Source organism: Miscanthus floridulus, chromosome 14 (genome assembly GCF_019320115.1).
Source record: "Miscanthus floridulus cultivar M001 chromosome 14, ASM1932011v1, whole genome shotgun sequence".
Classification (NCBI taxonomy): Eukaryota; Viridiplantae; Streptophyta; class Magnoliopsida; order Poales; family Poaceae; genus Miscanthus; species Miscanthus floridulus.
In genome coordinates, this window is record NC_089593.1 from 64,051,953 (window position 1) to 64,064,987 (window position 13,035).

General features: G+C 43.3%; 1 protein-coding gene and 1 pseudogene across 1 annotated transcript; one reads left to right on the plus strand and one right to left on the minus strand.

Annotated features, from left to right (window-relative positions):
- Window positions 1–6,168: 6,168 nt before the first annotated feature.
- On the minus strand, window positions 6,169–6,712 carry LOC136503582 (uncharacterized; annotated as a pseudogene).
- A 25-nt stretch (window positions 6,713–6,737) lies between these two features.
- On the plus strand, window positions 6,738–9,684 carry LOC136503583 (uncharacterized). The gene is made up of 3 exons (XM_066498609.1): window positions 6,738–6,757; window positions 7,242–8,056; window positions 8,279–9,684. The coding sequence occupies exons 1-3, from the start codon at window positions 6,738–6,740 to the stop codon at window positions 9,682–9,684; spliced, it is 2,241 nt and encodes a 746-aa protein (XP_066354706.1).
- The last annotated feature ends 3,351 nt before the right edge of the window (window positions 9,685–13,035 follow it).

A 13,035-nucleotide genomic window follows, 5' to 3' on the forward strand; every position in this document is an offset into this window, starting at 1 on the left:
AACAATAGGCTTCCTCCTCCTCCTCCCAGGGTTGGCGAGTCCTCCAATGCTGAGTCTGCTACCGCCCCTACACTAGATTCATCATCGAACTCCTCTGATTCCTACACCAGTGACGACGCCCGGTGCTTCCTCCAAGAATGGAGGACGGCCAATGACCATTACTCTGAGGCAACTCGGGAGAATGGTCAGCTTGAGTGTAACAGAACCGTCAAATTTATAAGAGCACAAGTACAATAGCAATCATCGAAGTGATCAAACCATCATACTTGAAGCCATATAAACCCGGTAGTCCAATGAAATCATAGGATCTTAAACAAACCAATGTACAAATCAATATCGTACATGATTCAACACAACTAGTCACATGTTACAACAGGTTCACAAATAGTTCTCATACATCGGAGTTTCAATAGTGTTATTACAACTCAAATTTAGAAGTAGCGGAGGCAACATAGTTTTGAAACAACATCATGATAGTTTGAATACATATCCAGTTTAGGATCATCTCCAACAAAAGCACATAGAGGAGGTGATATAGAATGACCATGCCCTTGGTCTTACTCTCCATCAATAGCAGGAGTTATGCAGTCTTGCAATAACCCTGGTACATCACGTCATCTGCAACAAATAGAAATAAACCCTGAGTACGAGAATGTACTCAGCTAGAATTACCCATCATAAACCAAAATAATAAGACACCAAGGAGTATGCGTAGCTTTAAGAGGTGGAGTTAGATTGACAACATTTTGCATAAAAGCTTAAGTAATATAACTTGGAGATTTAGTACCTCTAGCATCAATTTGAATACCTATTCAATTAAGCATCTCTAGATTAGCACCTGTACTAGAGCACTCACTTGATTAAGCTAACAAGCATTAGTAACCATATCCGGTATCAGAGTAATTTGAGCATCATTATAACCATCAAGTTTCAATTAGTGCTTCTACGTTGCCGCTGCTCAGTCAAGTTCTCACTATCCGGGAGAGACGGCGATTCGAATTGATTCCTACCTAGCTGGGGAATTTATTCCTAACACAAACTGAGGCACACCCCGTGAAGGTAGCCTCATGTCACCTTTGGTACAATTCAGGACAAACTCGTGGGTCCAATCAACGCCGTACCCTCAGAGATTCTACCAATCTGCTAGGAAGATTAGGACCAGGTCCCGCCCTTGAACTCACACCATTGGCTCTCCGCACATCCTTACTGCCTCTAGTATGCGCACTTTCACTTATCGGGGCCCGGCCTGAATTGAGCTACTCGGCTTCACGGTCGTATCATTGGATCTGGCCAACTAAGTCTAGGCATGCGTTCAACATGATATAAGGACGTATAGGGAATCAAGTCTTAACCGACACAGATGGGGATAAATAGGCACCCAAGACCTCCATGCCCTGTTGCTTCTTTATCATGATCCCACCCGGTCTCCATTATTCATTAACACTTGGTTATATTCCACGCTAGCACATATAGCCAACCGTGATTAGTTATCCACCTATATCATGCAGGTGACAGGTAATCACCCGACTTCTACCGACTAAGCATGGCTAATCACATATTCGATCCTAAACCTATATAGGATACTATATATATATATATATATATATATATATATATAAGGAAGTTATATGCAGCAAGTGGTTTCAATCAACTCCTATTACTTAATGCATCAACATAAAAGGACTCAAGTTGATAGTACGAAAATATAGGAGGCTTAGAATGCTCCGGGGCTTGCCTTTCACAAAGGTTGAGGGCTGGTGATCTAGGCACTCGGGCAACTGTTCACCATTGGGTTCGCCTTCTCCTGAGACCTCCTATTGCTGCACTTCCTGACGCTCTTCCTAGGGATCGGCTTCGTACTCCAACACGGTGATTTCTTCCGTCGCACCTATTGCATGCATATGCAAAAAGTGAGAATCATGAATGCATAAGAAGGGTCTTGGATGACATGTCATGATAATGTGCATGGTTAAATAATAACTATCATATTAGGTCATTAGGATGATAACAAGGTTAACTTCTTAATTACTGAGTATGTGCATATCTCTTCTCTAGAAATTTTAAGAATCCACACTAAGTCCATTTCTGGACCACAACACAACAGCTACAAGTTTAGATCATAACTAGAGTTCTACTCAACCAAATTCTTTCATACTAGACTTTCTGGAAAGCTTCTAAAATTGTCTACAACTTTCATTTAATCACCAAAAGCTAATTCAACAACTATCCTAGCCAAAACAGGTAAACTTCCCAGGTCTGTCCAGAAATTCCAGAGAGTAAGCATTTCGGAAGACCAACTTCTAATAGCTATAACTCTCAAACTACTTCGCCTATTTTCCTAAACTTTTGACACAAGCTAGATAAAGAAATTCCCGACAACTTTGTTATTAACCATTTTTACAGCAAACTCCATTTTACCTATGCAAAACACCTAGCAACAGAATCTGTCCAAAACAACTTCTATAATTGAATTTTAAAGACATAATATTTTACTGCATACAAGAAATCAAAATTGGGCACAACCAAAGGTACCAATAGTTCATAGGCATCATATATGATCCCCATAGTAAAAATTATTTAAATACCTTTATTAATTTATTTGGACACTAAGGTGAAATAATAAAAATATATCAAAAGTGCACAATAAATTTTAAGAAAATTACAGTGAATCATATATGATCCCCATAGTCCACTGTACAAATTTCATGCCATTTCGATAAGTACAGCACCCTCCATATAAATGACAAGTTATAAGGGCTGATTTTAGTGAAAATAGTTATTCCTATTGAAAAGTATCAAACAACAGATTTCATATTTTTCTTAGCTTCCCTAAAACCCATTAACTCTGTACAAAAATTTGCATGGCAATATGTTACTTATTTTTATCCTTATGAATTTCCTCAGAAAACACCATTTATTAAAAGATAAATAGCAAGACCCTACTCCAATCAAGTTTACTACAAGTTCAACATTTTTTCTAACTATAGAAAGTCAACATAAGATCATCAAAATTGGAATCACAATTTTATCACTTACCTAGTTCAAGTTATGCATTTTACAATATTGCAAACAATTTAAAAGCACTTATCTAGCTCCATTTAATTCTCCTAGAAAACATCCCAAACAGTAAGTTTCATATTTTTATTAAATACTAAACTTCATGATGAATCCAACAAAATTTAGTTTACTCCGTTTAGACACTCCTAGCTCTAGATATGAATTTTTGAAACAAACATTCAAATCTATGAAAAATAAGAAAATCAAAACAAACACAGTGACTGACAGATGGGGCCCGCTAGTCAGCAGGAACCACGCGTCAGCGAACCAAAATAGAGGCTGCGTTTGACCAGCAACAGCTCACTGATGGCGAGGTCTCCGGCGGTAGCGTCACCACGGTTGCACTCCCCGTGCTCCCCCGCACCCAGTGGTGCCCCTCGTTGGACCGGCGGTGCAGTAGAGCACCCTCGCCGGTGGCAATGGTGGATGACAGAGGCAGCGCCATGGTATGCCGGCATTCTTCGACCATCACAGGCTCTGGTGAGGTGCGCTATGGCTTTGTGGAATCCTAGCAAAGCTATCTCGGGTGGTTAGGGTTTCGGTGAGGCAGCGGTAAGCTTCGACCGCGTGCATGCCGTGGTGGTGGCGCATAAAGCACAGGGGTGCTCTTGGCATTCTAGCTAGACGATGGCAAGAGGTGGGTCTCCATCATGCCATCCGCTAGGTCTAGGCTTACTCAACCTAATGCGTGCGAAAGAGAAGGGAGGTGATGAGTCAGCTCGTTAATGGCGAGCTCGAGTGCCACGGCGGCCATGGCGGCCGCAACGGAAGCGGCGGCGCATTCCCGCACGACCAAGCAGTAGCATCTAACCTAGTTCTTGCCTAAGCACAAGGAGACTCTAGACTAGAGAAAAGGAGGACAGGAGGTGCGGTGGAATGGTGTGACCATGGTAAGCCGAGCGCGCGGCGGCGCTCCAACGAGATCGTGGCAATGGCGATGCAAAATACGCCCTTACCAAGGCTCAGCAAGTGGGACAAGTGGGTCAGGGTGGAAGAGGTGACGACAACAGAGCTGCTGGCGAGCTGAATTAGACGGTGGTGCAGCAATGATGGTGCACGAGCGGGTGGAGCACGGTGGCGGCAATGGCGAGCGTGGTTGCTTCGGTGCGGCGTGGAGAAGAGAGCAATGAGCGAGATACAAAATGGGAGCAGCAGCAGCACGTCGCTAGGTTCCACAACATCAGCACAGCATCGTGAGGCTAATGGCAGCATATGGGCACCACACAACGGGCATGCACTGCTCGCGGTCGGCCACGACCGACACTGGTTTGAATCAAGTCAGCCGATTCAGTTCCCCCCTTGGCCCGACTGACAGCTTGAGTTTGTAATCAAATAACTCCAAATTCGTGGCAATTCAGCGAAAACTGTACGAATCAAAGTTGTAGAGCTACATGAGTACTCCAACTTTGCTCTAATGAGTTTGGTCTAGATCGGCCTAGTTAATGAGCTACAACACGTCAAACACAGGTACATTGAAACTGTAAACAATTTCTAGACTTAGAAAAATTTTCAAGTGCTAGAACAGTATTTTATTGCTACTTGAGAGCTATTTTTGAGCATGCTATGCATCGAATTAGGTCTTGGCCCAAAAATAAAAGTTGTTACTCTAGTCAAGTACTACAACTTTGCTTAAGGGTGCACTACCATGTAAGCACTATATGCTATAGTTCAACTTAGGTCAAACATACAACCTGAAAATGGTAAGTTACATTATAACATGACTTAGAGGCCAAATTGGTCCAAGTCATGAATACCAAAGTTGTTCCATATGACATTATAAACATGTTTAGGGTACCCCAAAGGTCCCACAAGCATTTTATACATTGGTCACATCTAAACCCTAGCATATGTAAAGCATTTAATGACAACCCATGTAATATAAGCAATCATAGAGATACAATTTGAGATGCTCATGCTCATGAATGATCAATGATGCTTGTGCTCATGTAATGCCATTGTCAAATGTATGCTTAACACTAGGGTGTTACATTGAGATCCACCTCGAGGCCTCTCAAGCCACCCTCCTCGCCGTCGAGGAAGAAACCAACGTTGCACGGGCATGGTTGGCTGAGTCCGACACCATGGTGGTGGGTAAGATGGATTCCAAGAAAACCTCTGTTCTTATTTTCTCTTCCTTTGTCTTGATAATTTCTTTGTTTCTATGATTGCCAGCCCTGACGGTGCAGTTGGAGAACCTCCAACTGGCGGTGAACGCGGCTACGGTGGCCGTCGACGCCTGTGGCCCCTTACTCATCAACCGTCTACATGATGCCCCGGCGCACACCCAGAAGATCGCCCTCCATGGCATCCACCATGACGCAGCAATGGCCCTGGCTACGGCACAAGTCTAGACCAGGCACAAGCTCCGCACCATGGAGCCTAGCTTCCCGATGGCCGACGACCCCGACATGCACGAGGAGTTGATCGAGGACTTCGACGATGCGGCAACGACCATCATGGACATTACATCCACCCAGGATGTGATCAATAAAGTTTTTGATTAGTTTGTACTAGGAACAAACTATCAATGAATAAAATTTCTGCTTCTCTTTATGAATGCGTTTCCAAATCTATTGAAATATAAATCTAATTGTCTTTGTGTGTGTTTTTGCTCTATAGGTGATACATATCATATTGGCTTTTACCCCTTCGGTTTAACTTTCCTTTTTGAACTAAAGGCGATACCCACCTGGTACCGGCTATTAGAGCCGATGACTAAACAAATCGGCTATCAAGTATTAATCCAAACGCTAGGATAATACATCTTTAGGAAATTTCCAATGATTGCTCTATCAAACTCCTCTTTCCCTTCTAGTGTCTCTAAAATATAAGCATTACTAGGTGCACAATGTTTAATCCGATAAGGACCTTCCCAATTAGGTGACCATTTGCCAAACCTGCTGTCTTTAGATCCAATCGGTAATCTTAGAGCATCTCCAAGAGTATCCTAAATCTCCTCCTAATCCTTGGTTTTAGTAAGATGAGAAAAAATCCCTCTCCAACAACTCCTAATATATCCTCCTAAAATTTATGCACTTGGGAAATTCTCTCCCATCGCGTGTAACTTTACACAAACTCAGCGTCACGCGAAAAGAGGTTTCCTGCACGGCTTCATCTTCGCGTGCCTTCGACGACTGCATTGCCTCCATGTGGCGCCACATGTAGGAGACAGAGCGTAGGCCCAAGCAGATGCTCACCTTCCACCTCAAGGTCATTGGCGACCTCGATAGGCTGCACTGCTTCATCGGCAACACCGCCGCACCGAACAACGGGTTCACCTCCGGTGGCGATGCTGCCAAGCCGCCCTCCACCACGGAGGGCGGCGAGAAGCGAGCTAGGATACTGCTCGACGATGACAACATGGTGGCGCTCAACCCTGAGGCTATCGACTTCGCCGTGTTCTACAGCAGCGGCGGCGTGTTCGGCGATGTTGCCGTGGATGCTGCCGTGGGATCTGCCGGAGACGGGTGCTCGTTTATGTTCGGCGGTGGGTACTGAGTGACGACCATGCACCACCCAGTGTCAGTCAGCAGCTTGGCCCTCTTGTGTTGCTATTTCTATAGACTTCTTGCTTGCCAATGCCATTGCGGCGTGCGTGGCCGCCGCTTGGAACGCCCAAGAGGCAAGACCGGCGGCAGCTGTCATATGGAAGCATGGCAGGGGCCTATAGTTAGCCCATGATGGATGATAATGATGTTATGTTCTGTCCATGCTCCAAGGATGTCTATTTGATGCTTTTGGTGGATCTAATATGATTTTATGGGCGTGTCCTGGAGCAGGAGGCGGCAGATGATGTCATCCACAGCAGCGCGGCTCATCTGCATCCTCGGTCGTCGTACGTAGGACGGACGATCCTGCTGCTACTTCTCCTTCACTCTCCTACTCGATCTAATAGTCTGCAAATTTGTGATCACAATTGTTCTGGTGAGATTCAATCTTTGTTCTTCGGCTTTTTAAAAAAATTCATGTGTACTTTAATTGCTAATTGTTTAGCGCTAAAATTATATAATCATCTATCACGCGGCGAGGTGGAGGATTTTTCTCAACATCATAGTCGATCTTGATTGATCTTTTGTTCAGAACTCATATCATGTGAGTGATCCATAATCGCATCTGAGAGTTCAATCGTGCAAGCGTAATTTATTTAATTATTTGGCATTGTGTTCTTTGTAATATTTATGCAGTTATGAAGAGAAACGGGACATTGCATCTCTTTTTCAGAAGCATGCAACAAAGAAGAAGGCTGCGCCAGCTGCTGCTACTTCTAATCCTGATCCGATTGAACCTGTGGTGGAAGAGCAGATTCATGAGAGAGTAGTTGAGGAAATTGTAAATCCTATGCCACCGCCACAACCGTCTTCACTACCACGAGTTTATGACACCAATCGCCTTCCACATGATCCAGGTGAAAGACATCCTATTCTAAAATATCCTGTTAATGATCAAGATGCAATTCGAAGAGCATATATTATTAAAGGTCCATTCAAACCTTTTGCACATGATTTTCCAAAAAGAAAGATTTCAGATAGGGATCGGGGATTCAACTATTGTTGGATGTATAATAATGATTGGCTTGAGTATAGTATTAAGAAGGATGCTGTGTTTTGCTTCATATGCTATTTGTTCAAGAAGGGTACTGGGTCAGACACATTTACTGTTGATGGCTGGAAGAATTGGAATATAGGAGAGAAAGCACTTCGCAAACATATGGGTTCTAAGGCACATATTGCAGCTCAAGAGAGCTACATTGGTTTTACAAATCCCAAGGTAGCAATTGATTATAATATTGACAAGTGGAGTGATGAGGATCTTCATCTTTATAAGAAAAGGTTGACTTATTCACTTAGGTGTATCAAGTTTTTTTTGCATCAAGGGTTGGCGTTTTGTGGACATGATGAAAGTGAAGAATCTAGCAACAGAGGGAACTTCATTGAACTTTTGAAATTTTTTGCCAGAAATAGTGAAGAAGTGAAGAAGTATGTTTTGGACAATGCTCCAGGTAACTGTACCTTAACTAGCCCAGACATACAAAAGCAAATTATTCACTGTCATGCCCTAGAAACTAGAAAGAAAATAATTGAAGAACTTGGTGATGAGCCCTATGCAATTTTAGCTGATGAGTCTAGTGATATATCATATAAAGAACAACTAGCTCTTTGCTTGCGTTATGTTGATAAATTGGGAAGGCCATGTGAGCATTTTATTGGAGTTGTTCATGTAGATGATACTACCTCTTTATCACTTAAGGATGCAATTGAAGCTTTACTTGTTAGTCATGGCTTGACTATGACTCAAATCCATGGTCAAGGATATGATGGGGCTAGCAACATGAAAGGAGATATTAAAGGGTTGAAAACATTGATCATGCAAGAATCACCTTCTGCTTATTATATTCATTGTTTTGCTCATCAACTCCAATTGATTCTTGTTGTTGTTGCCAAGGGAAATACTGATTGCAAGACTTTTTTTGATCAAATATCTATCTTGTTGAATATTGTTGGAGTTTCATGTAATCGTCATGACATGCTTAGAAATGCTAGGCTTGAGAATGTCAAGAAAGCACTTGACTGTGGTGAAATTGAATCTAGGACTGGATTACATCAAGAGACGGGTTTGCCTAGGCCTAGAGATACTCGATGGGGATCTCATTACAAAACTGTATGCATCATCATTACTATGTATGAAGCAATCCATGATGTACTGGTTGATCTTGGGGATGATCCTGCATATAAGGATGATTGGACCAAAATACATCTTGTGACCGGAGCGTTTGAGAACTTTGAGTTTGTTTTCTTTGCACACTTAATGTATGTTATTCTTGGATATACAAATGAGTTATCTGAGTGTTTGCAAAGAAGGGACCAAGATATTCTTAATGCAATATCACTTGTTAATATGGCAAAGAAAAGAATGCAAAAATTGAGGTCTGATGGTTGGGATAATTTTCTTGAGAAGGTCACTTCATTTTGCTATAAACATGGTGTTGAAGTTCCTGCTATGGATGGTGATTATGTTCCTTATGGAAAATCAGCAAGGAAAGCTCGTGCCCAAAAGCAAACCAATGATGACCACTTTAGAAGAGAAGTATATATTGGTGTCATTGATCAAATAAGTCAAGAACTTGATAATCGGTTTGATGAGATTAATATGGAGTTGTTGTCTTGTATGTCAGCCTTCAGTCCTTCCAAGTCATTTGCTTATTTTGATGCACAGAAGCTACGTAGACTAGCTGAGTTCTACCCAAAGAAGTTCTCAAATAATAATTTGCTCAAACTTGAGTTGCAGCTAGATAATTATATTGATGACATGAGACATGATGATAGCTTCAAAGGTCTAGACAATATTGTTGATCTCTTAGTTAAGCTTGTTGAAACAAAGAGGCACAAAGTGTATGATATGGTTTATGAGCTCCTCAAATTGGTATTACTTCTACCTGTGGCAACAGCAAGTGTTGAAAGAGTATTTTCTGCAATGGTTTTTGTGAAAACAAAGTTAAGAAATAAGATGGGAGATAGTCTTCTAGATGACCGTCTAGTCACTTTCATTGAGCGGGATATTTTCTTTAAAGTCGATGAAGATGATATAATCAATACATTTATGTCCCTTCGAAAGCGTCGAATAAAATAGTCACAAAAATAGCATTGTAAGTCTCTGGTTCTCTTTTATGCCATATTTCAATTATTGATATGGCTTTTGAACTATTTATACTATACTTAGTGGATGGTTTGAACTTAATCCATGAATTTAAGCCTTATTGTGTTATTTAGTGCATATATACCGAATCATGTTGTCAATTTTACAATTATTATCGAATTGCTGAAATGGATTTACCGAATTGTATATGAAATTTTTTTGATGGCATACCCTGAGAAAAAATCCTAGATTCGCCACTGAATGTGACCGTATCTAGAAAATTATGTCTCACACAGTTACGCACAGACTATCATATGATATGATCTTCAGCAGTATTATCACTAGGACAGCCCAAATATTGATTGTGATTAGAAGTTTTGGTGCTCAGTAATGTGATGAATTGCTGCCATAATGCGATGAATTGCTACCATTGATGACAAACCCCGGCTTTATTTATCTATCACAGGGTATTTGAAAAATCCGAGGCATCAGCTTGTATGAACCGCCAGAATCATACTGCAATGCAAAAAAAGATGGACTTAACTATCTCAAGGTCATGTCAGGAAGGTGCACAGCAACCGACCGCTTTGAGAGGGATGACATGATCCCCTCATTCAGCTGTACTAGGATGGCAAATCAAATCCATCTGGGAATGGAGATCGGACGGGGGACTGGGATTGGGATTAGTAGCTGGGCTGCCTGTACTAGGATGGCAGACGTGGTCTTCTAGTGGTGGTTCGCTGCTACCTTCTCGGAGATGCCGCCGGTGGGCTTAGTGGCGGGGGCGCCGGTGTGTGCCTTCTACTGCCATGGAGATGAGCGCGAAGGCGTGGTGGGGGGCGCAGGAGACGGCACCATGGATCCGGCTGCCCTCGCCTGAGCTGCTGTAGATCTGGCCGCCCACACCTGAGCACGAGCCGTTGGAGCACCTCATTGTGGCAAGCATGGAGGAGCCCAACTTGGCGGCGCCCGTCGGAGCGGAGAGGGAGAGGAGGCATAGAGAAAACAAAGGTGGGGCGAGGTGTCGTGGCCTCCACAGATCTTCGGCCTGGAGATCTGGCGGCAGCCGTGGAGGAGGGTTGTATTAGTGGCGGCGGCGGCGGAGGAGGAGGACGGTAGCAGTGGAGCAGATGAGACGAGAAATGAGGTGTTCGGACTTTGGGAGATACGGAACAGGAGGAGGGCGATGGGATCCGAACTTGAGTTGCGTATCCGCTGCAATGAATAATTTTTTTTGGGTCCGAGCCCTTACTCAGTGACGAAAGTTTGTCCACAAGTCACTAATATCTTACCTAGATTTCACGGTCATATATTGGTGACGCGTTTTCTATAGCCACGTCTAACGTACATGCCTCCAAGAGATGCGAGTGACTCGTCTTCACTGAACACGTCTCAGATTTCATGTTAGTGACGCGTTTTGTTTCTGAGTCACTAAAATTGGTGTCTCCTTCAGCTAGCTGTTGCAATCGACGATACCAGCACCTCGTCGCCACCAACGCCGACGTCTCGTAATGTACGCACGGACCGTCGTGTCCGGCCGTATGAAAATGATCCGACCGCCGGCCATCATTCGCGTGCACGCACGGACTGCCCGGTTGTCCTTTTGGCCTGTAGTGTCTCCTTCGTGTAGCTCTAGGTAGGTACTAGGTACGTACGTACGGGCGACAGAGGTACGGCCGGTGTTGATTCATTGCCCAATATACTACACTGCTACAGTACTTGCATTTAGTATATGAGTGCTGATAGTGCTTAGTACTGTATGTATGCCAAGAGTGATATATAGATCATGTTCAGTTGACTTGAAAAACGGTTTACGCTGACGCTGATTTGTTGTGAGAAAAAAAAAACATTATTATTTCAATGAAACAGTACAAGCTGATAAGTTCAAGCTGATAAGTTCGAATAAGTTCGAACGAGCAGGCCCAACTCTCACGACCGCACTACCGACCAGCGCTGGCCCGGTGTACGTTGTAACGCGATCTCCAGCAGGAGATAATTGTGTGGTACGTCCGTGTACCGTGCGTGTACGTACGTACACATCAATGTACAGACAACCTATGTCGTATGTATGTATGTATGCATGCATGCATGCATGCATGCATGCATGTATGTACGTATGTACAGAGATCGAGTATACTACTGCTACCCTGCTGCTCTCTCATCCATCTGCAGGGCCGGGTGGTGGTGATGCCGGCGTACAGTGCTGCTCTCTCATCCATCTCTCGTCTCATCTCTCATTTTTTTTTCCTGAATTTATACTACGCATCAAACCCTATTCGCCTATACTGAAATTTGGCTTATACTGATGCTTAAATATTATGAGAGGAAAAACATTTTTCTACGGCTGAAAAGTAGTGCTGAATAAGCTCATGCATGGTACTACTTTAATTCCTTCACACTTGTGTAGTCAAAACTTGGACACAACAACTACTTCAAAGACAAAACGTGCTGACTCATGTTCCAAAGCTTCCAAAAAGGTCTGAAACCTTGCTTGCTCGGTCTCCTGTACGCTAGCTGTTATTGCGCACTGTAGATCACTGTGCCGGTTGAAAAAAAGGTGCCTCATCAGCTCACAGCAACGTGTCAGTTCAGGAACAAATGTTTCCAAGGGTGCTAGATGGAAAAGGAAGATTTTGAAGTTTGGATGCTAATTAAGTCAGGAAGAACAAAGTTCTTTTAGGTGTTAAATAAGGAATTTTCTCTATATTATTATACGTGGCCCAACCCAATGAAGCAAAACACATGCACGGGAGGAAGAGGATAAAGCGCGTGCGTGCGTGCGTGCATGCATACATACATACATCCAGTGGCCATATTCGTGTTTGGCACGTATACATACATATACCACCATATATATACCGGTCGTCGTATCGATTCATGGAGGTAGCTAGCACGTACGTACGTATACAGTCTGTCTCATGCATACCAGTATTCGTGTACGGTAGCTGTACCGTCTCTTTCTTCGTCGTCGTACAGCTATCTAGGCACACCTCGAGAGCTAGAGGGTGGTTAGGAAATGGCGATCACTGACAGTGGCACTACCACATCTCGTGTCGCTGCATTGCTAGAAGCCGGTCCGCGAGAACTAGGATTGTTGTGTCCTTGCATGACACGGTCTCGCGATCATGATTACCTAGAGAGATGCATGGATCAATAATGCAAGCAAAGCAAAAGGCTATGATGAGCAGACATAGAGAGAAATTGAACCAACCTTCATGCTACTGCGCTGCATCTTTTCCTTTTTCCTTTTAACCTACCATACTACCCCCTTTATTTATTAATCTTGCTTGGTTCTCCTCTCTTCAGTCTTTTCCACCACGTGCTTGTTCTTCTATTGGGAGCGAG